Genomic DNA, 21349 nt, shown 5'->3' with positions numbered 1-21349 from the left:
TCACCAGATTATGAGTCCACCACTCTTAACCACTACACCACACTGGCTCTGGGATAAATCTCCCAATATTCAGCATCATTGGATGTTCCCAAGTTCTATTGCTATGAGAGAGGGAGAAACAAAAAGTCCACTGTAGAAGCTATGGGAGCACAAGGATTATGTCATCCTGTTCAGGGTTTAAAAGCTACTGCAAGGGAGAGCCAGTGCAATACAGGGCTAGCGTATTACGAGCTAGGATCATGACAGCATGCAGTGATCCTTCCATGGTTCTTCTTGTTCCCACAAGAGCATGACATTTAATTAAAAAAAAATGCCTTTCAAAAAAGCTTAACGTCCTTTTGTGCAAATGTTGATATCAAATATTTGTTGGCTATTCTGAGTTTGCAGCTGAAACATGTTTGGTGGAAATTGCTCTAGGGTTGGAGCAATAAAATGCTGCACACTGACACTGGAAAGTATTTGATAGCTTGACATACAACGGCATTAAGATCTGACAGTGTTTGATAATGGCCTTGCGACGATATTGTGCATTTCATATTATTTGATAGCTGACATGCAATGGTAACTTAGTTTGACAATATTTGACAATTGACTTGCAAGGATACTGAACATTTCTTGGAACTGATAGCTGGCATGCAATAGTAGTTGAATTAAGACATGATTTGATACTTGACAAGGGGTTGTATTTTAAACTTGACCAATCAAAGAACTTCCTAACATGCCTAATGAATTACTGGCATGCTTTATCACTTATTTTGAATGCTGCAAAAAGCTTTTATTCTATCTAGAAAATGAAAATGTACCTCGGAAATGTGATCCTAGCATGTTTTATTATTTTTTACAAATGTTGAAAGAAATAAACAATTATAATTTCAAAAGAAGCTTCTACTGATATTAACGGTGTAGTCTTATACTGTGCTATCTTCATAGAAATAAGTCCCATTGAGTCTGAAAGGACTGGCTCCCTGGTAAGCAGGTATAAGGCTGTCCAGCAGGACAACCCAGTTTCACCAAATTTCAAAGTTTGAGTTCAAAGCCAAGGTCAAAATCTTAATTTCATTATGTGGAATTTCAATACAAAATTGACAAAAGATAACAAAAGGAAACTCAACATGTTCCAAAATTTATTTCGGTTCTAACGAATGTGCAGAGACACAACAATGTCCGGACATCATAGGCACATCAGCAAAGGTGGTTACTGTATTGACCATGTGCTGCAATGCTGCAAACTGCTTATAAGAGTTTGGGGAGTGGTTGGTTAAAATTTCGTTCTTTAAAACTAAAGCTTTAGTTTTCAATTGGAGCTCAACTGAAATACGGTGACTCCTGAGTGCTTTAAAGCTGTGTCCATGAGTTTTTTATTTATATATTTCCCTCCTTATTAAAGTAAGTTGTTCACAGGCCTAGAGGTTCAGAACAAGGGTGTCTTTTGTATTGATTTTTGGGGATTACATGAACCAGCAGGGAGCAGTCCTTGATATTTGACTCTGGTCCAGATAAGTCCTTATTAGTAATGCCAGATTTTCTTTTATTAATAGGTTCTGAAACTGAGAAAGCACAATTTATAGGGAATAATATATATCTTTTTGTCTTCCTTTCAGCCTGGCTATCTGTTGCCCTGTGTTCTTGGGTATCGGCGCTTTTCCTTTTACAGCTAAGTATGAAGCATCCATTTAATCTGCTCTTGTTCTTAGTCAGTCTCAGATGTTCCATCTTTGCACAGACGACGAGGCTGGTGAACGGTAAGGAGACAAATGTCCTGTTTTAACGAGATACTTTTTGCTGTTGTGATTGAACCTGGCGATTGAACCTGAGACCTTCTGCACAGAAAGCATGTGCTCTACTGCTAAGCTAAAGCCATTTCCCCGTTTTTATTCTATTTCACTAGCTACAGTACGGTGTTCAGACTGCCACCCAAATGCCACCTGTGAGGAGAATGGAGATCTCCGCCAATGCATCTGTCAAGATGGGTTCACTGGAGACGGGGCCACTTGCTCCGACGTGGACGAGTGTTCCAGCCGTGGTCTAAATCATTGCCATTCCTTAGCAACCTGTATTAACACCCACGGCAACTATTCCTGCTCCTGTCCCGAGGGTTACAGTGGAGATGGCTTCCATTGCAAACCTGCTGGCTTTGCTGAAGAATGTGTGGGACTCAACGGACCCCATTCCTGCTCCGATCCATGTTCGAGCCACACGGTTCTAGATCAACCCTGGCGAAGCACCTCCTACGGGGATGGAAATAACTGTGACAGTGATAAAAAAGGGTGGTATCGATTTGTAGGCAGTGGAGGAGAGCGCATGCCAGAATCTTGCGTGCCGATCAATAGATGTAACACTGATGCACCCATGTGGCTAAATGGATTGCACCCCACCCGTAATGATGAAATAGTAACCCGTACCGCCTGCGCCGACTGGAGTGGTAACTGTTGTCACTGGTCTATCCCTGTACAAATTAAAGCTTGCGTGGGTGGTTATTACGTCTATCAGTTTCAAGGGACACCAGCTTGTTCCTTGACTTATTGCACAGGTATGTTGCTTGGAATTGTTTTGGAGAAAAGTTTTGCATTGGGAAAAGAGTGATCTATTTTTTAATTTATTGCATTTGCATTACCTGTGAATCACGATCCACTTTGTGTTTCATCAATGCAATCTTCCAGATCCTGCATACGTAGGGAGCCCATGCCACGGATGCAATGCAGAAGAAGAGTGCAAGCTGATCAGTGGGGAATGGGTCTGTGCCTGCAGTTCTGGTAGGTGCATTGAGGGTATCATGGCTGGGAAGGACCAAGATGAAAGAGCATTGGAGCAAGAAAGGAGGAATGATTGATACTACCCTAGGACAGTCGTGACATCGCCCACTGGCATGCAAGGGCTCATTTACAGTGAGGGGGGAAAGTATTTGATCCCCTACTAAATTTGCCCTTTTGCCCTCTGCTGAAGAAGTGACCAGTCCATAATTTTAATGGTAGGTTTATTGTAGCTGTGAGAGACAGAATAACAACAGGAAAAACCCCAGAAACCCAGAAGACCTAAGTCACAGATTGATGTGCATTAAAATGAGTGAAATAAGTATTTGATCCCTTTCCAAAAGATGACTTAGTACTTGGTGGCAAAACCCTTGCTGGCAATTACAGAGGTCAGATGTTTCTTGTAGGTGGCCACCAGGTTTGCACACATCTCAGGAGGTATTTTGTCCCACTCCTCTTTGCAGATCCTCTCCAAGTCAGTAAGATTTTGAGGCTGATGTGCAGCTCCTCCAACCTTCAGCTCCCTCCACAGATTTTCGATGGGATTAAGGTCTGGAGACTGGCTAGGCCACTCCAGGAGCTTAATGTGCTTCTTTTTGAGCCACTCCTTTGTTGCCTTGGCCGTGTGTTTTGGGTCATTGATTGCTTCTGTCGACAGGTGTCTTTTGTACAGGTACTGTAACGAGCTGGGATTACAGGTAAGACCTCTCCCTTACAGCAGGGGCTTCTAATCTCAGCTCGTTACATACAGTGAAGATACCAGGTAGGTAGCCTAACATCTGGCTGGTTGATAGGGGATCAAATACTTATTTCACTCATTATGAATTATGGATCGGTCATTTCTTCATCAGAGGGCAAACGGGCAAATTTAGCAGGGGATCAAATACTTCCCCCCCCCTCACTATATACAGATCAGGGGTACCAAACGTTATCTATTATTCTTAGAATTTATTAAATTGGTATACCGCTCTTCACCCGAAGATCACAGGGTGGTTCACAACATAAAGATACAAAATAAGAACACAAGATACCGTACATAATAAAACAAAAACAAATCAATAAGTCCCTTCCCCTCCCCCCCCCCCACATTTAAAAGGCTATAGCATGTGTTGTAAATAAAAATATGCCCTTTTCCCTTATGGGGTATCATCCAAGAGCCCATATAGAGTCCTTACATAGGTTCCCTATTGGTAGGAGAAAATAACAGAGGCCAACCAGAGAATATTGAGAAGCAAAGCAGCTAGTAAGCTCGATCTTTATTGATCTGTTGCAACAGGGTGCTCCCCTCAATCGCAGGAAAGGAGGAGGACCCACAAAAATGCTGTGCAATGGCTTATAAAGACTTTTGAAATTCCCATCCTGTAGATCAAGACCACCCCCAGAAACATTATACATACATCACAGAAGGGGTGTAACCTAAGACCACCCCTCAGATACATCACAGAAAAGGCGGTCTAAAACAGAACATTTGCATGTTGTTTTTTCTCCTGTCGCTTGTTTATTTCCTGTCTGGCAGGTTACTTGATTGGATTGCCTGAGGAGCCTGGCCAGTCTTTTGTAATGATAAGGCTCACACCCTTATTCAAACACAGACATACCTTTAAGACAGGATTTGTGAAGGAAAAGACAATGGGGAGGCTTTTCCATTTTGACCTTGCAGAGAAAACATTTGGTCAGTTTAGGAATCAAAATGGTTCCAGGTTGGCCTTCCTGTGCTGATCTATGTACATGCGGTTATGAACATTACCATATATCTAAGACCATAAAATTCCTATCACATTACCCCCCCACATGTTCAATCAGCCAAAGGCCTGGTTATAAAGAAATGTTTTTGCCTGGCAACTAAAGGTAGGCAAAGAAGGCGTCAGGCAAGCATCTCGGATGCCATCTAGATGTTGTGGACTACAATGTCCATTATCCCTAGCCGGCATAGCCAATAGCCAGGGACAATAGGGGAGGTAATCCAAACATCTGAAGAACATCACAGTGGCTGCCCCAAATCCAGATTTTCCATCTTTTAAACCAAGGGTGGGAAACATATTACTATCCAAATGTTGTTAGACTACAGTTCCCATCTTCCCTGACTATTGGCCATGCTGCCTGGAGATGATGGGAGTTGAAGTCCAATCTAACAGCATCTGGGAGGCTGTAGGTTTCCCATCCCTGTTTTAATTGAACATTCAAATGGCACGTGCAAACGAGCCATTGCGGATTAATCGCCAGGGGCAGAAATTTCATAATATTGTTGGGAGTAAAGCAACTTGCAATTGTAAAGCAACAAAGCTACCTGAACAAGTAGGGTGTGATAGGCAACCTTTTCTTCCCTCACGGAGTCCTTCTTAAATAACTACCTGTAGATTGTTTATTTTCTTAGGCATTTCTTCCTTCCCTCTCAATCTCCAGTTAGTATCAGACCTCCCTTCATTTTGTTAACCCCATGACCCCCAGGATGGCTTGTGCTCAGAACGGCTTTGTTTGCAACTGTCTGTTGCTTGAGTCTTTTGACAGTCAGTCTTATCAGACTATTTCTTTATGCAACTCTGCTTCACCAAACTCCCACGATTACTTGATGTCAATCAAAGCACCACTGTTTTCAAAGGAGACACTGCAAGAGGTTTATCAGCTAGCCAGAATGAACTCTGAGCCCCACAGAATTACAACACTTACAGTTTACTGTAAAAACAAAAAAAACCTCTGCATTTGCTGTGCTACTTATTCCACACACAGCACTCCTGCAGCTAGGAATGTAAAATAATAATTACAACAGATTGTTGGTTCAATATATGAACTGCTTTGAGCTTTTGAAATGGGGGAAATAATCTAGCAGTAAAAGAATGTACTTAGTAAATATTAACAGCTGCTGCCACTACAATTACTATTTGTTCTTGTTCTTAAGATGCTTCTAACTTGGAGCCACAACTAGAGTGTGGTGCAAATGAAATCAAGGTCTCCATGGCAAAGTGCACCCTCAATAGCTTCCAGAATTTAACCATGCATCTGAGAGACAACCGATGTGCTGGTTTTGTAGAGCAGGGGAACAGAACAGTTGTCTCTGTGGTGACACCCACCCAAGCTGGCCAGTGTGGAACGCTGTTGACGGTAGGTTCTCTATTCAGTGGGAAAGCCTCACCAGGAAGGATTTTCTGGATCCTTTCCTGGAGATGGTTCTCATATCTGCAAATACTTAAGGCAGGAGATGATTAGCTACATTTTCTCATCATAAAGTCAATTTAGAGCAGGCTTCCTCAACCTCGGCTCCCCAGATCCTTCCAGAGCAGGAGACAACAAGCTTGCTCAATCTTCCATGTGACAACCCTTTAGCTAACCCTTTTTGAAGATGGCCGTTGCTTTCTTCTCAGTCTCCTCTTTACCAGACTAAACATGCCCAACTCCCACATAAGGCTTAGTTTCCAGACCCTTGATCATCTTGGTCACCCTCCTCTGCACACGTTCCAGCTTGTCAATATCCTTCTTAAAATGGTGGTGCCCAGAACAGGACACAGGACTCCAGGTGGGCTCTGACCAAGGCAAAATACAGTGGAACTATGAGTTCCCTTGATGTGGACGCTAGACTTCTGTTGATGCAGCCTAGAATAGCATTAGCTTTTTTATTGCTGGTTCACCCTGTTTCAGAAGGCTGTTTAGGAACATTATCATCCTGATCATTATTAAATCATATTGTAACAAACACCCATTTGCTACTATGTATAGGAATTTTCACAATAGTCCCTGTGTGTTAAGGAAGGGAATGGAGTTTTTATTTATTTAATGCCTTGATTACCCACCTTTTTCTCCACGGAGATCAAGGTGGTATATATGGTTCACCCCCCCTCATTTAACCTCAACAATAACCCTGTTAGGTAGGTTGGGCTGAGAGGCAGCGACTGAACCAAGGTCATCCAATGAGCCTTCATGACCAATTGGGGATTTGAACCCTCATCTCACAGGTCCCAATCCGACCCTCTACCAGCCTTTCTCAACCTTGGATCCCCAGATGTTTTTGGCCTACAACTCCCATCATCCCTGACCACTGGTCCTGCTAGCTAGGGATCATGGGAGTTGTAGGCCAAAAACATTTGGAGGGCAGAGGTTGAAGAAGCCTGATTTAGAGTGAAGGCCAATTGGAGCACTGACCTCACTCTGCAATGACTTTGTCACATAATCATGTAGTGACTTCACATTGTAGCAATAGCATGGCATCACCATTCCAGTTACAGGACCCCTGGTTGGCTATAGGTTGTGAGCCCCACAGCGCTGCTGGGATCAGCTGTAGATTGGCAGGCTCTGTTGCAGAAGGAAGAAGAAATGGACCAGACTGAATGGTGGGGAAACTGGGTCAGAGGAAGCGGGCTCTCCCCTTTACACCTTGACTTCAGCCACTTCCTAGGCAGGAGCCGGGACACTGGTCTCCCCCTCCCTTGACCTGCTTGTGGAGCCTCAGTGGAAGTTGGGGAGGGCTTTGAACACAAGGGGAGGCAGAAGAGGAGTCAGCAGTGACTGAACAGGAGCTCAAGCAGGAGGGTGCAGTCTTGTCTCCTAGAACCAGGCACCTTAGCAAATGGGAGCAGAAAAACCTACCCATATCCAACCCCAACATTCCCACAAGGCAAGCAAGTCTGGTGAGGGAGCAGGGCGTGTCTTGTCTTTAGAAGCTTGGCGAGCATAGCAACTTGTTGGGACATCTTGGTTGCTTCCATCCAGTTCTGAACTCCTTGCCCTGCTCTTCTGAACCCCTGTACTTTCCTGAGTCTTGTGTCTGCTGCTGAGCCTGTACTTGCTCAAATAAAGAACTCCTTCTTACTTAAAATGAAGTGTGTTTTGGGGAGGGAGCCAAGACACAAGACTCTTGTGGTCAGGAGGGAGATACTTCTAAAAGCAATGGTGCCAAAGCAGCCACTGGAGACAAAAAGGGAGCATCTATGAAACTGGGGAGTAAAGGGGCTAGTTTCCATTTCCTCGAAAGCAGCTTCCCTCTCTCTTTCACATTAGAAATGTGCACTTGGAAATAATTAGCCAGGGACACATGTAACTGCGCTGAAGTCAGGAGACGAGCTGCTTTAATTCTTTTTATTTCCCCTTTTCAGAAAAATGAAACCCATGCCACATATAGCAACACACTCTATCTGGCTGATGGGACTGTCATTAGAGAGAACGAAATCAAAATTAATTTCCAGTGCTCCTACCCGTTGGATATGGAAACTAGCCTTAGAACGGCCATCCGGCCCATTGTCAGGTACTGCATTACTTATTAAGAGGAAAGCTGTTCATCTTGCCTAATGATACTTTCATTTCTATTTAGGGTTCCAACCACTGGAGAGTAATGTGAGGGAGCAGAGCCTGTAAAGCAGAGAGTGTGAAATCTTCTTCAGCTTGAGGTCCACATTCACTTCTGGGCAACCTTCCAGGGGCCACATGCCAGTGGCAGGCAAGGGCCAGTGGCAGACTTGGACAGAGCAATGAATGTAAATTTTACCTTTGTACTATAAGCTAGTTCAGTGGTGGCAGATGCCCGTCAAGACTGGCAGAGCAGAACACAGAGAGCCCAGAGAGCAGGCAGAGCCAGAGGCAATCGCAGACAGAGCGAACTAATTGTAGTTTTGTTCTCATCCTCCTCACTGCTAAGTTCTGCAAGGGCATCACTGTCAAGGTGGGAGTTGGGTAAAAAAAGGTAAAAGGTAAAGGACCCCTGGATGGTTAAGTCCCATCAATGGCGACTATGGGGTTGTGGTGCTCATCTCGCTTTCAGGTTGAGGAAGCTGGTGTTTGTCCACAGACAGCTTTCCGGGTCATGTGGCCAACATGACTAAACCGATTCTGGCACAATGGAACACCGTAATGGAAACCAGAGCGCATGGAAACGCTGTTTACCTTCCCGCCGCAGCGGTACCTGTTTATCTACTTGCAGTGGCTTGCTTTTGAACTGCTAGGTTGGCAGGAGCTGGGTCAGATCAATGGGAGCTCACCCTGTTGTGTGGATTTGAACCGCCAACCTTCTGATCGGCAAGTCCAAGAGGCTCAGTGGTTTAGACCATTGAATACTCACAAAGTGTCCATGAAGCTAACTCTTATTCAAAGAAACAGAGCAGTTCAGGCCTAGTGAGCACAGCATCACTTCCCAGTAGGTCTTGCCCCAACGAGGCAGTTGCGAGGACTGAAGGTTGCTGCTTTCCCACAGCTCTTTAAGTCTCCTCCTCCCCTGAGTCCTTCCCCAGCAACCCGAGACTTATTTATAATAATAATACTATAATAATAATAATTTATTATTTATACCCCTCCCATCTGGCTGGGCTTCCCCAGCCACTCTGGGCGGCTTCCAAAAGAATATTAAAATACTATAATACATCAAACATTAAAAGCTTCCCTAAACAGGGCTGCCTTCAGATGTCTTCTAAAAGCCTGGTAATTGTTGTTCTCTTTGACATCTGGTGGGAGGGCGTTCCACAGGGCGGGCGCCACTACCGAGAAGGCCCTCTGCCTGGTTCCCTGTAACTTGGCTTCTCACAGCGAGGGAACCGCCAGAAGGCCCTCGGTGCTGGACCTCAGTGTCCGGGTAGAATGATGGGGGTGGAGACGCTCCTTCAGATATACTGGACCAAGGCCGTTTAGGGCTTTAAAGGTCAGCACCAACACTTTGAATTGTGCTCGGAAACGTACTGGGAGCCAATGTAGGTCTTTCAAGACCGGTGTTATGTGGTCTCTGCCGCCGCTCCCAGTCACCAGTCTAGCTGCCGCGTTCTGGATTAGTTGTAGTTTCCGGGTCACCTTCAAAGGTAGCCCCACGTAGAGCGCATTGCAGTAATCCAAGCGGGAGATAACCAGAGCATGCACCACTCTGGCGAGACAGTCCGCGGGCAGATAGGGTCTCAGCCTGCGTACCAGATGGAGCTGGTAAACAGCTGCCCTGGACACAGATTTGACCTGTGCCTCCATGGACAGCTGTGAGTCCAAAATGACTCCCAGGCTGTGCACCTGGTCCTTCAGGGGCACAGTTACCACATTCAGGACCAGGGAATCCTCCACACCTGCCCGCCTCCTGTCCCCCAAAAACAGTACTTCTGTCTTGTCAGGATTCAACCTCAATCTGTTAGCCGCCATCCAACCTCCAACCGCCTCCAGACACTTTGCCTTGTCTGCCTCTGCTCCATCCTCTTCATACCTCTTCTGGTTCTCCACAGTGGGAGGTAGCAATGCTTCTGAATACTAGCTACTGGAAGCATGGTGCTGCAACCCTGTGTGGGTTTCTCTCAGACATCTGGCTGGCCACTGTGAGAACAGAATGCTGGACTAGATGGGCTAACAGCATCTTCTTATGCTCATAATCCCCACATCTGAATACCCTCTTACTTCCTTTTTTTCACCTTCCAGTTCAACCAACATCAGCATTGAAGGAGCAGGTCAGTTTATAATTAAGATGGCTCTCTACAGAGACCAAAACTACACCTCGCCCTATGAGGGAGCAATGGCCGTGTTGCCAACTCAGACCTGGCTCTATGCTGGTGTCATGGTCACCAGTGGGGATGTGAGCCGCTTTGTCTTGCTGATGGACAATTGCTTTGCAACGCCCACGGAAGACACCGCTGACCCTCTGAAATATTTCATCATTCAAAACAGGTACAGTAAGGGTGTGCGTGTGGATTTGATCAAGGGACTGTCCTTTTCCATTCATGGTTTCAGGATCGGGTTCCGGGGTGTGTGAAATCAAGTCTAGAGTGGAAGCAGCATCCGGATTGGGATCAGGGATACAAGGGCAGGCTGCAACCTAGCTGAAAATATGTGGCTGGTTAGTGCCTGTCTGGGAAGCTCCAGAATGCTCTTGTAAATTCAGTGGAAGAAAAGCGACGCACGGAAATTAATTTTAAGAAGCAAAACTAGGAAGATACTGGGAAAAGGATATGCCCACTGTGTCTAATTTCCCCCTCTGCGTCTAACAGAATTTCTGATGTCTCTGTGTTATGGGGTTATTGGAAACAACTGGAAAGCCATTCTGGAGACAGATGCTGGACACATTCCCTTCTGAACAGCCTTCTGGGGCCCCCTGGGTGGGACAGAGACAAAAGTGGGTGGGGCAACAGATGCAAATTTTACCTTTGTGCATTGAGCTAGTGTTTAGACCCATGCACCTCATCCCTCTCTATCCTCCACCTGGGCATTATCAAGAGTCATGACTGGAGTTCAGGGACACAGTCCAGCCAGGCAAAACACTGAAGGAGGGTGTGAAGCAGGGCCGGTAAGGAGGTGTGGCCAGTGAAGAGGGGGTGTGGCTAGGGAGAGTTCTGAGGGGCAGAAGGAGAAGCCTGATGGGCTACATGCCGCCTCCCGGCCTAAGGTTCCCCACCCCTGTTCTAGATGGACTGGTGGGGCTCGTCTCACATAAAGTTCTTGCTGGTTTTACAGCTGCCCAAACAGACGGGATGCCAGTGTAACAGTCCCAGAAAATGGAGTCTCGGCTCAAGGACGGTTTTCCCTCCAAGTGTTCAAGTTCGTTGGGAATCATAACCTCGTTTATCTCCACTGTGAAGTTCGCCTCTGCGACCCTAGCGCTGGACCATGCAGACCGGTGCGCCTGATGCTCATCAGTATAAATTGTAGCTTTTTCTTGTTGTTGTTGTTGTTGTTTAGTCGTGTCCGACTCTTCGTGACCCCCTGGACCAGAGCACGCCAGGCACTTCTGTCTTCCACTGCCTCCCGCAGTTTGGTCAAACTCATGCTAGTAGCTTTGAGAACACTGTCCAACCATCTCATCCTCTGTCGTCCCCTTCTCCTTGTGCCCTCAAAATTGTAGCTTAGTGGGTTCAAATGTACTCTGATACTAATGGATGATCCATTTCATCCCTTCCTGAGAAACCAAATCACATTTCTCTCCTGTAGCGCTGCGCAGGAATTGAAAGTCGCCAGGCTGCTGCTGCTGTCGCAAAGGGCTATTTGTTGGATGTGGGTCCCATTGCCCGCCAAGGTAAAGACGTGTGTGTGTGTGTGTGTGTGTGTGTGTGTGTGTGTGTGTGTGTTTCAAATACAATAACAAGGGCAAAAGTGCTGAACCTGTATCTAGGCTGGAGATTTCAGCTTGTAGGTGAATTGCTGGATGCTTCTCCTTACAAGGAAAGTCCCTGCATGTAAGAAAGAAACATATTGGGGAGGATGCTAGGTTCATGCATAGGAATGTGCAGCACATTTTATTAGGGGGTGCACCCAAGGATCTTTTAAAATGCATTTGTTTGTTTCAATTAAGGAAGAAGGGGGCAGGATGACAAAAAGCTAACCAAAACAACCAAATAGAAGATTTTTCCTGCAGAGAAATAGACCCATGCCAAGCTGACCAGAGATAGGGCAGATCTGGATGACCAAGGGCAAGATAGTTCCTCCTCCTTCTCCTTGCTTGTGTGCCACAGAAGCAGCCCCTCACCTTCACAGATCTTGCTGCACAAAAGGTGGTGAGCAGAACTCAGATGGAGACAGAGCCATGAGACAGAGACAGAGCAGGTGCAGGCAGAAGTAAAAGTCTGGAGTGGATCGGCAGCTTCTGCCTGGGCTATACTTCTGCCAATCCATTCCAGCCTTTTTCTTCTGCCTGCATTTCTTTCTGTCTGCTTCCATTGATCCCCAGTTTTTTAAACACTGGGTTTGCTTGAGTATACCACGGGCTCTCATTACACATGCCTATGGGCTGGTGTCTGTTGTTGTTGTTTAGTCATTTAGTCGTGCCCAACTCTTTAAATTGGTTGCTCCCCCCCCCCATTATGTTTTTACTGTGATTTTTACTGTTGTTTGCCGCCCTGAGCCTGGCTTTGGCTGGGGAGGGCGGGGTTTAAATAAATTTAGTAGTAGTAGTAGTAGTAGTAGTAGTAGTAGTAGTAGTAGTAAATCCGGCACTGAACGGACTCCCTCTCCATAATTGTTATTCCTGGCAACTGACACACTCCCTCTGACAGCAGAGGTGGAACATAGAATTTGTGATAATAGCTGCTCCTTGGGGGGTCTCCACTTTGCCATCTCCCACCAGGGAGCTACACCCCATGTTTTAGATAATGCAGGATGCTCTTTCGCCAGATGCAATTTTTCACTGTCAGACTGAGATTTCAGTGGAGGAAGTCCAGGAAATAAAGCACACGGTGTCTCTGTTTATCAGCCATGCTGATGACAGGTTTGGGCTTTTCCAGACCATCACCTCCTCTCAGGCAGATATCAAACACCTGATCAGTCGAAGCAGCCCCCATAAAATCTCACAGTAACTCAGTGGCATGTATGGCTGTTGCAACATCCCCACACTCTGTAGGGATGATTGTTGTTGTTGTTGTTGTTTAGTCGTTTAGTCGTGTCCGACTCTTCGTAACCCCATGGACCAGAGCACGCCAGGCACTCCTGTCTTCCACTGCCTCCCGCAGTTTGGTCAAACTCATGCTGGTAGCTTTGAGAACACTGTCCAACCATCTCGTCCTCTGTCGTCCCCTTCTCCTTGTGCCCTCCATCTCTCCTAACATCAGGGTCTTTTCCAGGGAGTCTTCTCTTCTCATGAGGTGGCCAAAGTATTGGAGCCTCAGCTTCACGATCTGTCCTTTCAGTGAGCACTCAGGGCTGATTTCCTTCAAAATGGATAGGTTTGATCTTCTTGCAGTCCATGGGACTCTCAAGAGTCTCCTCCAGCACCATAATTCAAAAGCATCAATTCTTTGGCGATCAGCCTTCTTTATGGTCCAGCTCTCACTTCAGTACATCACTACTGGGAACACCATAGCTTTAACTAGTCTACCCCTCCCTAAAAGAGAAGGAAAGCAATCTTAAATGGAGGGAGTAACCCACAAACAGCCCAGTGGAACTAAGGATGCTCAATAGATGTGGAATGCTAAGTGAATGATGGAATAAATGAGAGTGAGGGAATAGAATAGATTAGCTGGAATGCTGAATAGCAGCACTTCACTGGTCCTGTTATAGTTGTCATTTTCCATGACGCCTGTCCTCCAATAAGTTCAGGGCAGCATTCCAGATCCTCTCTCTTTATTCTCACAACAACCCTGTGAGGTTGGTTAGGTTAAGGGAACGAAAGGGAGAAAATGGCCAGTATCACACTGGAAATTTTGCAGCTGCTACAGTCCAGCTCCCGCTGAAACCTACCTACATTACTCAACTTGCCATCTGCAGTGACTGCAACAAACATACTTATGTCATTAACACTGACACATTTCAGTGGAACAATGCAGAAAACAATGTAATCATTTCCCCCATAAATGTATTAAAATTTTGTAAAATATACAAATAAAATATAAAACAAACATAGTACGCTAACCAAAACAGAACATAAACTGGGTGTCTGTCCATAAACTCCAGCATTATAATGGGAACAAAATTGATGGTAATTTTACACATTCACAATAAAAATTAACAGCACTTTGTAAGCCTCATGCATGGGAATAATATCCAACCATATAGATTTTTTTAGAGGGGAGGCGGAAGAATCTGACCTTGTTGTTGGATCACACAATTTACGAGAAGGTACTATGTACCATCAAATGAACTTTTCCAAATGTTGGTGTCTCTCCTCCATTAACTTTTCTGCTACAGCTTAGCCCCAAATTCTGGTCTGCCAGCCTTTGAAAGAAAATACTGTATGCTTTATCAAATGACGTGCAATTTCTAAAGGCAATTGCTTATGTAATGTTCACAGCCAAACAAAAGAAAGAAAGGCACCCATACCACTCATTTTTGCTGGCATGATTTCTGTCCCTGACCTCGGCAAACACTTGAATTGTGGCAATTTCCATTCCAATTTCCATTTTGCAAGGAATTCTCCAACATCCCCATTCACAGCTAAGCAGAAAAAGAATCTCTATCTGCCAGTTTACAGTCCAACACTCCACCCAATGCACCACACTGATGAGCCCAGGAGCCTCGCTTACCCTGCTGTCAAATAGGTCCCTCCTGCGGCTTCAGTAAGCAGAAATTTTTAGTATGCAGCATGCATTGCTGCACTGCTTTCTTTCTATTACTTTTAGTGGTAAAACCCAGAAAGGTCTAGTTAATAACCCAGAGTGGCAGGAACAATGGAAAGGATGATAACAGAGAGGAATAATTTCACCAGGAAAACAAAAGGAAGGGAACTGCATTTGGGTCTGTCTTTTGGACAGAAACAAATGGCTCCATAAAACAGGTGTTTGTACAAAATGTACAGTGATCCTTACTAACTGTTTTGTTTTACTTACTTACTTGGTTTTATCCTGTGAACTCTGGGAAGCGGGTGGTGCTGTGGGTAAAACCACAGTGCCTAGGACTTGCCGATCGTATGGTCAGCGGTTTGAATCCCTGCAGCGGGGTGAGCTCCCGTCTTTCGGTCCCAGCTCCTGCCCACCTAGCAGTTCGAAAGCACCCTTAAGGGCAAGTAGATAAATAGGTTCCACTTTATAGCGGGAAGGTAAACGGCGTTCCGTGTGCTGCTCTGGTGCAGGCTCGCCGGAGCAGCGATGTCACACTGGCCATGTGACCCGGAAGTGTCTGCGGACGGCGCCGGCTCCCGGCCTCTAGAGTGAGATGAGCGCACAACCCTAGAGTCTGTCAAGGCTGGCCCGTATGGGCAGGGGTACCTTTACCTTTACCTTTTTATCCTGTAAACTGCCCTTAGATCATATGATGAAGAGCGGTATATAAATCTAATAAAAAATAAAATAAAATACCCTTTTCTGCCACCTGGTACAGGTTTTGAACATCTTGCTGGGGCTGCTCCACCTCAAGGTAAGCTCTTTTTTTGTTACCTGATGGGTGGGTTCCCACCAAATAAATAAAAAAAGCAAACTTGAAATTATTATCTGGGTGCATTGTTCTGGCTTCAAAAAATCTAAGGGTAGGCATGCATAATGATAATAATCTGGATACATTTTGTAGCATTTCTCAAATGCAATAGATATGTTTTGCCAAATTTGGGACCAGACCCAAATTGTGTTTTATATAAGACTCCTTGGTCTGTAAGGTTGTGTATCTTATGAGGGAAAGGTGAATTTAAACTAGATGACCTTTTGGATTCCTTCCAACTCTACAGTTCTACGATTCTATGAAACAAATGTCTGAAATCATTGTCACCTGCATACCTTGAATATGAGAGTATTCTTCCTCATCAGGTTTACAAGGAGCGTGGGTGACGGTGCTGATGTCTGCTGTTCTGGTCTTCTCCATCCATACATTTGCTTAAAAGCCAACGAGAGAAAACCTTGCTGAAGCAGCAGTAAGCTGGTGAAGAATTCAGTCGAACAGAGAGGAAAACGTAATGGGCTACTTGTGTGTTGATTTTCTTTTACTGTGGTGGAGGGGATGGAAATCTAGTTCAATTTAATGTGCTCTTCTTAGATGAATTTATTACAAGAGTGCTCCAGTCTTTCTCCTGCACTCCTTCCTAGTCAGTCCAAGGCCACAGATGACGCTCTCCATGAACATGCTTCTGATACTCAACCCCATTATTTCATCTTTGGAACATCTTATTTGTGCTTACTGCTGCATGTAGCTCGCTCCACTAATTGAATGCACCGCTGGGGTCCAAGATGTGCGTATGTAGAAACTAGCCTACTGTACAAAACTAGCCCAATGTCACATCAGCCATGACCATCACTCCAAAGTGGCTACCAGAAGTTTGCAGGGTGGCTCATGGACTTCCTTGCTCCTGCCCTGGAGCAACTTTGTCATTATGGGAATTAAAACAGTGCCTTATTAGATCCCAGACTTAACTGCCTAATACGGGAGACTCAACATAAGTGTTTGTTGGGCCCCACCAAGGCACTGGGACCCCAGCAACTGCCTGTAGATGCCTCACTCTGGTGCCAGACCTCCTTCTCACATTGTCTGTTCATGGGGGAAGACTACTTTCAGCATATATCTCCGGTGCTCAAACACTTGCATTAGCTTCCCTTACACTAACAGGCTGGGGTCACTAATAGCGTGGGGGGGCACAGGGGTAGTTGCCCTGGGTGCAAAATTGTTAGGGGTGCAAAATTCCAACACACAGTGCTGCTTCAATATAGCCGTGCATTTCCATCACTGGGCTGCACTGAAAACAGCTTCTACATGCAAAACAGGAAGAGACCTCTGCAGACAACAGAACAACTCTTTTCATATCTCTGTGGCTGCGATCTCCTGGGTGATGCAGATGCCATTAGGCAGTTGAATGTGCATGCATGCTCCCTCACACCCACCCCCTCGCATAGCCCCGGGCACGGACAACCCACGCTATGCCACTGGTTCCAAGGTCCAGGATGCCTGAAGACTGAGGTCTTTGTGGGGAGTCACTGTTAGTGATTCCCCACGGCTCTGATGAATGGCTCGTACCTATCAGATCTGTGCATTCAGTATTGAGGGCCCTGTTTTATAGAACTCCCTTCCAGCGGAGGGCAAGACAAGTCCCTCCTACCTTTTGAACCTCCGCCACCTACTGAATACTTTAAAAAATCTTTTGCATGTATTTAAACTGAATTCTGATGTTATCGTTTTAACCCATTTTAATTTTCATTGTGTTCTTCATGCATCAGTTAGAGACAACTGCCGTTAAATGGTATACAGACTGTCTAAATAAATATTTACAGAAATAAAAATTACTTTCCCCACAACATGCATATCGAGTCCAATTTTGGTGGTTAGAGAGGGCTGAATCCTGCAGAGGCAGAAATATTGCCAGGAATTATATGTAAATAGCTTTAAGTGACTCAGGTCCATAGTTAAAGATATTAACTGCTGATTAAGCATCATCAAGACTGCTGGTTCATCTTTCTCAGGCAAAGAACTCTCCAGGCATCTCAGCTGAGCTCCCCCTGGTTAACTGTTATACTGGCATTCTGTAAGCATTAGATGAATATTAATGAAGCTTTTTTTTTTTTAAGAAGACTTCATTGAGATGCAGGTGGTCCTTGAATGTCTTCTGGAATAAATGTTGTTTGCTTGTCAAGACTAACACAGGTAGAATCCCAATTAGTCAGGAAAGGCAATGGAATGTTGTGTGTTCAAACACTCCTGACAAAGCAATATGCCTTTATTAAGTGGCGGCTGTGAAATCTGCCAGAAGCTGAGCCTAGCATTTGATTTCTATTTCATTTCATTGCCCATTCCATATTCCAAACAGGTGCCAGCACTAATTTCATGAAGTGCAATAAACAATTGGACTTGCAAACTTGGCTCACAGATGCTCCTTGCTAATAAATGGAGCCTACAAAGAACTACAGGAGCTCTCCCTGCTCCCACTGGGGCCTAGTGATGGGGGAGGAACTCAGTTTGATTAGGATTTTGATGCATATCTACCTAATTTTCAGTTTCTGAAACAATGTGCGAATGGAAACACAGCTCTCTTTTGAAATTTGCACTTTTGAAATTTTGTGGTGCAGTTCTTCAATCAAACAAGATGTATAAAAATGTGGCCATCCAGAGAAAGTGTGCATAAGATACATATATTAATGGAAATGATATATGAAATGCATTATATTGGGGTAAAATGTGAATATTAGAGGAAATTAGCACTAAGATGCTATGAAATTTCACGAGGACTTTAAAAACAACAGCAACACCTGATGCAGAAAGTAGGGAAATGAACTTAATGGGGGGGGGGGTGGAATGAGAAACCGAGAAGAACCAAAATGGACAGAATTTTCTATCCTGGCTAGAACCATACCAAATGATCTACAGTCTTGTTTAACAAGGCCATCGCTGGCCTTTTACCTGAATCTTAAAGAGAGAGACCTTTCCCCAGCAAAAAAATTGCCCAAATGTACCACTGTTTCTGTAGGATAAGACAATGAATAACAACAAGTCACAGGCCACGGTCACAGCATGCATTCAAAGCACTATGCTGCCATTCTAAACAGTTGTGATTTCCCCCCAAGGAATTCTGGGAGCTGTAGTTCGTTAAGAGTGACGAGAGTTGCCAGGAGACCCCTTTTCCCTCTCACAGAGCTATAATCCCCAGAAGTCCTGGGGAGAGGAATCAGGTGGTAAACCACTCTGAAAACTGGAGCTCTCCACATTTTCACATCAGTTCATGCTTGTATTGTTATTTTTTTAAAATCCTCCTGAAAATTCATCAGCATTTTAGTGTGATTTTCTCCTTACACACATAATTTTGATGAATGGTGCATTTCTGCAAAGCAACTCCCCCCAATACAATGTATTTTTCTATGTTATTTTCACCAGCTTATGTTGTATGTATGAACACATTACCCAGCGCTGGCCCATCCATAAGGCAAGATGAGGTGACTGCCTCAGGCGGCAGGATTCACAGGGAAAGCAGATCCAGCTTCCATGGAATGCCTTACCCTCTGCTGTTGCCGTGATGGCTGTGGCAAGCTCCTTGGAGCCTCATCCTAAGTAGCCCACCCTACAATGCTGCCTCCACAGTAAAGGTAAAGGTACCCCTGCCCGTACGGGCCAGTCTTGACAGACTCTAGGGTTGTGCGCTCATCTCACTCTATAGGCTGGGAGCCAGCACTGTCCGCAGACACTTCCGGGTCACGTGGCCTGCGTGACGAAGCTGCTCCGGCGAACCGGCACCAGAACAGCACACAGAAACGCCGTTTACCTTCCCGCTATAAAGTGGTACCTATTTATCTACTTGCACTTAATTGTGCTTTCGAACTACTAGGTGGGCAGGAGCTGGGACCGAACAACAGGAGCTCACCCCGCCGTGGGGATTCGAACCGCCGACCATGCGATCGGCAGGTCCTAGGCACTGAGGTTTTACCCACAGCGCCACCCACAGTACCTCTCAGCAAATAGCTCCCCTTCCACCCCTAGGGAGGAAATGTTGGGCCTCCTGGGGTCGGCATATGCTAGGCATGATTCAAAGGAGGCCCCTTTCCCCCAATGATGGCACTTGCTTCCCAGTTCAACCATCAGGTAAGGTTGATTTGATCCCCTCTCTTGCCACCACTGCTTGTTCCCAGTGTAAATCTTCACTCTTTCTTCTTTTCTGGCAGGGGTGTGCCATTTTGTGGTCTGCCTCAGGTGTCAAAATGTATTGGGCTGGCCCTGACTTTATTCGTGAATATGCATTTCTGTACCCATTCATTTGGCTGGAGCACTGCAGAATTCAGCGTGCGAATTTTGTAGGATGGCGGTTTTCTGGTTCAGGTATTGTTTTAGAAACTGCAAATTAAGTAAGGCCGTCTTTAAATGTGAGCCTGGACGAAGTTTCTTCCCTATTCCTACCAGAAGTTTTAGAATATGCCAAACATCTACTCTGGTCTGTCAGAAGGACATCCTAAAAATTGTCTTGATGGAGGAGATGTCAATTGCTCTGTTACTGAGCTGTGGCCCTTCCCCAAATCCTTTGAAGAAATCCTTTGCAGATTTTCTGGAGTTAAGAATTCATGTTTTCGATTGTGAATTGGTTCTTTTGTAAACAAACACTGCTAATTATCTTTCTTGTCTTTCTGACAATCCCAGCATCAATTAGCTATATTTAGCTAACTGCATGTAATTCTGCAAGACACACATGAAAGATGACTTAGTCATCATATTTTCTTTTTCAAGAGAACCTACCAGACACCCCCCAAATCACATTTAAGCAGCTTAACTGGGCAAGTTTTGCTATCCCTGTAGATGGCAATTCCCTGAAACACTAGTATCTGTTTGTTTACTGTGGGGACCAATGCGATCTCCATCATATGGATGGGATCTTTCAAATCCTCTGTTTTAGAAGATACTGTGAGCCTGGATCATAATCTACATCAGGAATGGATGGATGGATCAGTCTATAGGTGGATCTACACATAGGAAAAGAACGCTATGAATATGTCAGAAATTAAATCATTCTAACGAAAGAAAAAACCGCTATGTAAAAATCATAGATTTTTTTTGGCTCTCCGGTGCCATCTGATGTTGCATGTTTATAAATCATTCAAAGCGTTGTTGTTTTTTTTACTAATGTAGCTGAGTCCTATTTGGGAAGGCACTGGAAATACCAACAAATGGATTTGGTTAGAGCAGAACGTTATCAGAAAATTGTTGGAATGCAAGTATTATATGGTTTCTAGCAAGCAAAGGGGAAGGGGGGATGTTGGGGCATAGTCAGATGGGTGGCATATAAAATTATTATTGTTGTTATTGTTATTGTTATTAATTTCTTAAAATTGACACATGTTGGCAGCCATAAGGAGGGAAGAGTAGGTTTATATACAGTGCTTTTTTTTATTTTTTAAGGCACTCACCATGAAGTTGTTACAGTAAGAGCCACGCTTTTAACATCTGGTTAAAAAAAAGATGTCCGTATCCTTGAGTACCCCCAGAAAAAAAGGCTGCTGGCCACTCTGCAGATAGGAAGTTGTGTTGCTGCCAGTCCTCTTTCTGTAATTTATCTTCATGGGCCCCAAACCATGACAAGCTTCTAGTGAAATGACAGCCTCATTGCTGTGACTGAATCACTTCAGGCCGTGGCAAGAATTAATACGATTCAGAGACATCTGTTCTGGGTTGGTATCCAAGAGTGGGAGTCGATTCCTCATCCCATGTTCTCTAAGGCTCCCAGTGAACTAATTCAGGTAAATCAGCAACTGGGAAACTTGGGGAGACAGTTGGCTGCAATCACCCCTCTATGCTTTTAACCCTAGTATCTTCACTGTTTGAGATATTTTTAGGTTCCAGAT

General features: G+C 44.9%; 1 protein-coding gene across 1 annotated transcript; it reads left to right on the top strand.

Annotated features, from left to right (window-relative positions):
- The first annotated feature begins 1606 nt into the window (after positions 1-1606).
- UMOD (uromodulin) lies at positions 1607-17329 on the top strand. Its single transcript, XM_081170367.1, has 10 exons — positions 1607-1742; positions 1889-2530; positions 2661-2753; positions 5647-5849; positions 7835-7983; positions 10116-10361; positions 11145-11307; positions 11619-11703; positions 15435-15470; positions 15854-17329. The coding sequence occupies exons 1-10, from the start codon at positions 1661-1663 to the stop codon at positions 15922-15924; spliced, it is 1770 nt and encodes a 589-aa protein (XP_081026493.1). The 5' UTR covers positions 1607-1660; the 3' UTR covers positions 15925-17329.
- Positions 17330-21349: the final 4020 nt, after the last annotated feature.

Source organism: Podarcis bocagei (genome assembly GCF_964188305.1).
Source record: "Podarcis bocagei genome assembly, chromosome: 14".
In the NCBI taxonomy this organism is placed as follows: domain Eukaryota; kingdom Metazoa; phylum Chordata; class Lepidosauria; order Squamata; family Lacertidae; genus Podarcis; species Podarcis bocagei.
The sequence above is the reverse complement of the archived record's forward strand: the minus strand, read 5'-3'. Positions and strand labels throughout refer to the sequence as shown.

Excerpts from the sequence above, each read along its gene's own strand:
- UMOD (XM_081170367.1), top strand. The coding sequence starts at position 1,661 with ATGAAGCATCCATTTAATCTGCTCTTGTTCTTAGTCAGTCTCAGATGT. Across the intron at positions 1,743-1,888 it reads GACGACGAGGCTGGTGAACG|CTACAGTACGGTGTTCAGAC; the intron begins GTAAGGAGACAA and ends CTATTTCACTAG. Across the intron at positions 5,850-7,834 it reads AGTGTGGAACGCTGTTGACG|AAAAATGAAACCCATGCCAC; the intron begins GTAGGTTCTCTA and ends TCCCCTTTTCAG.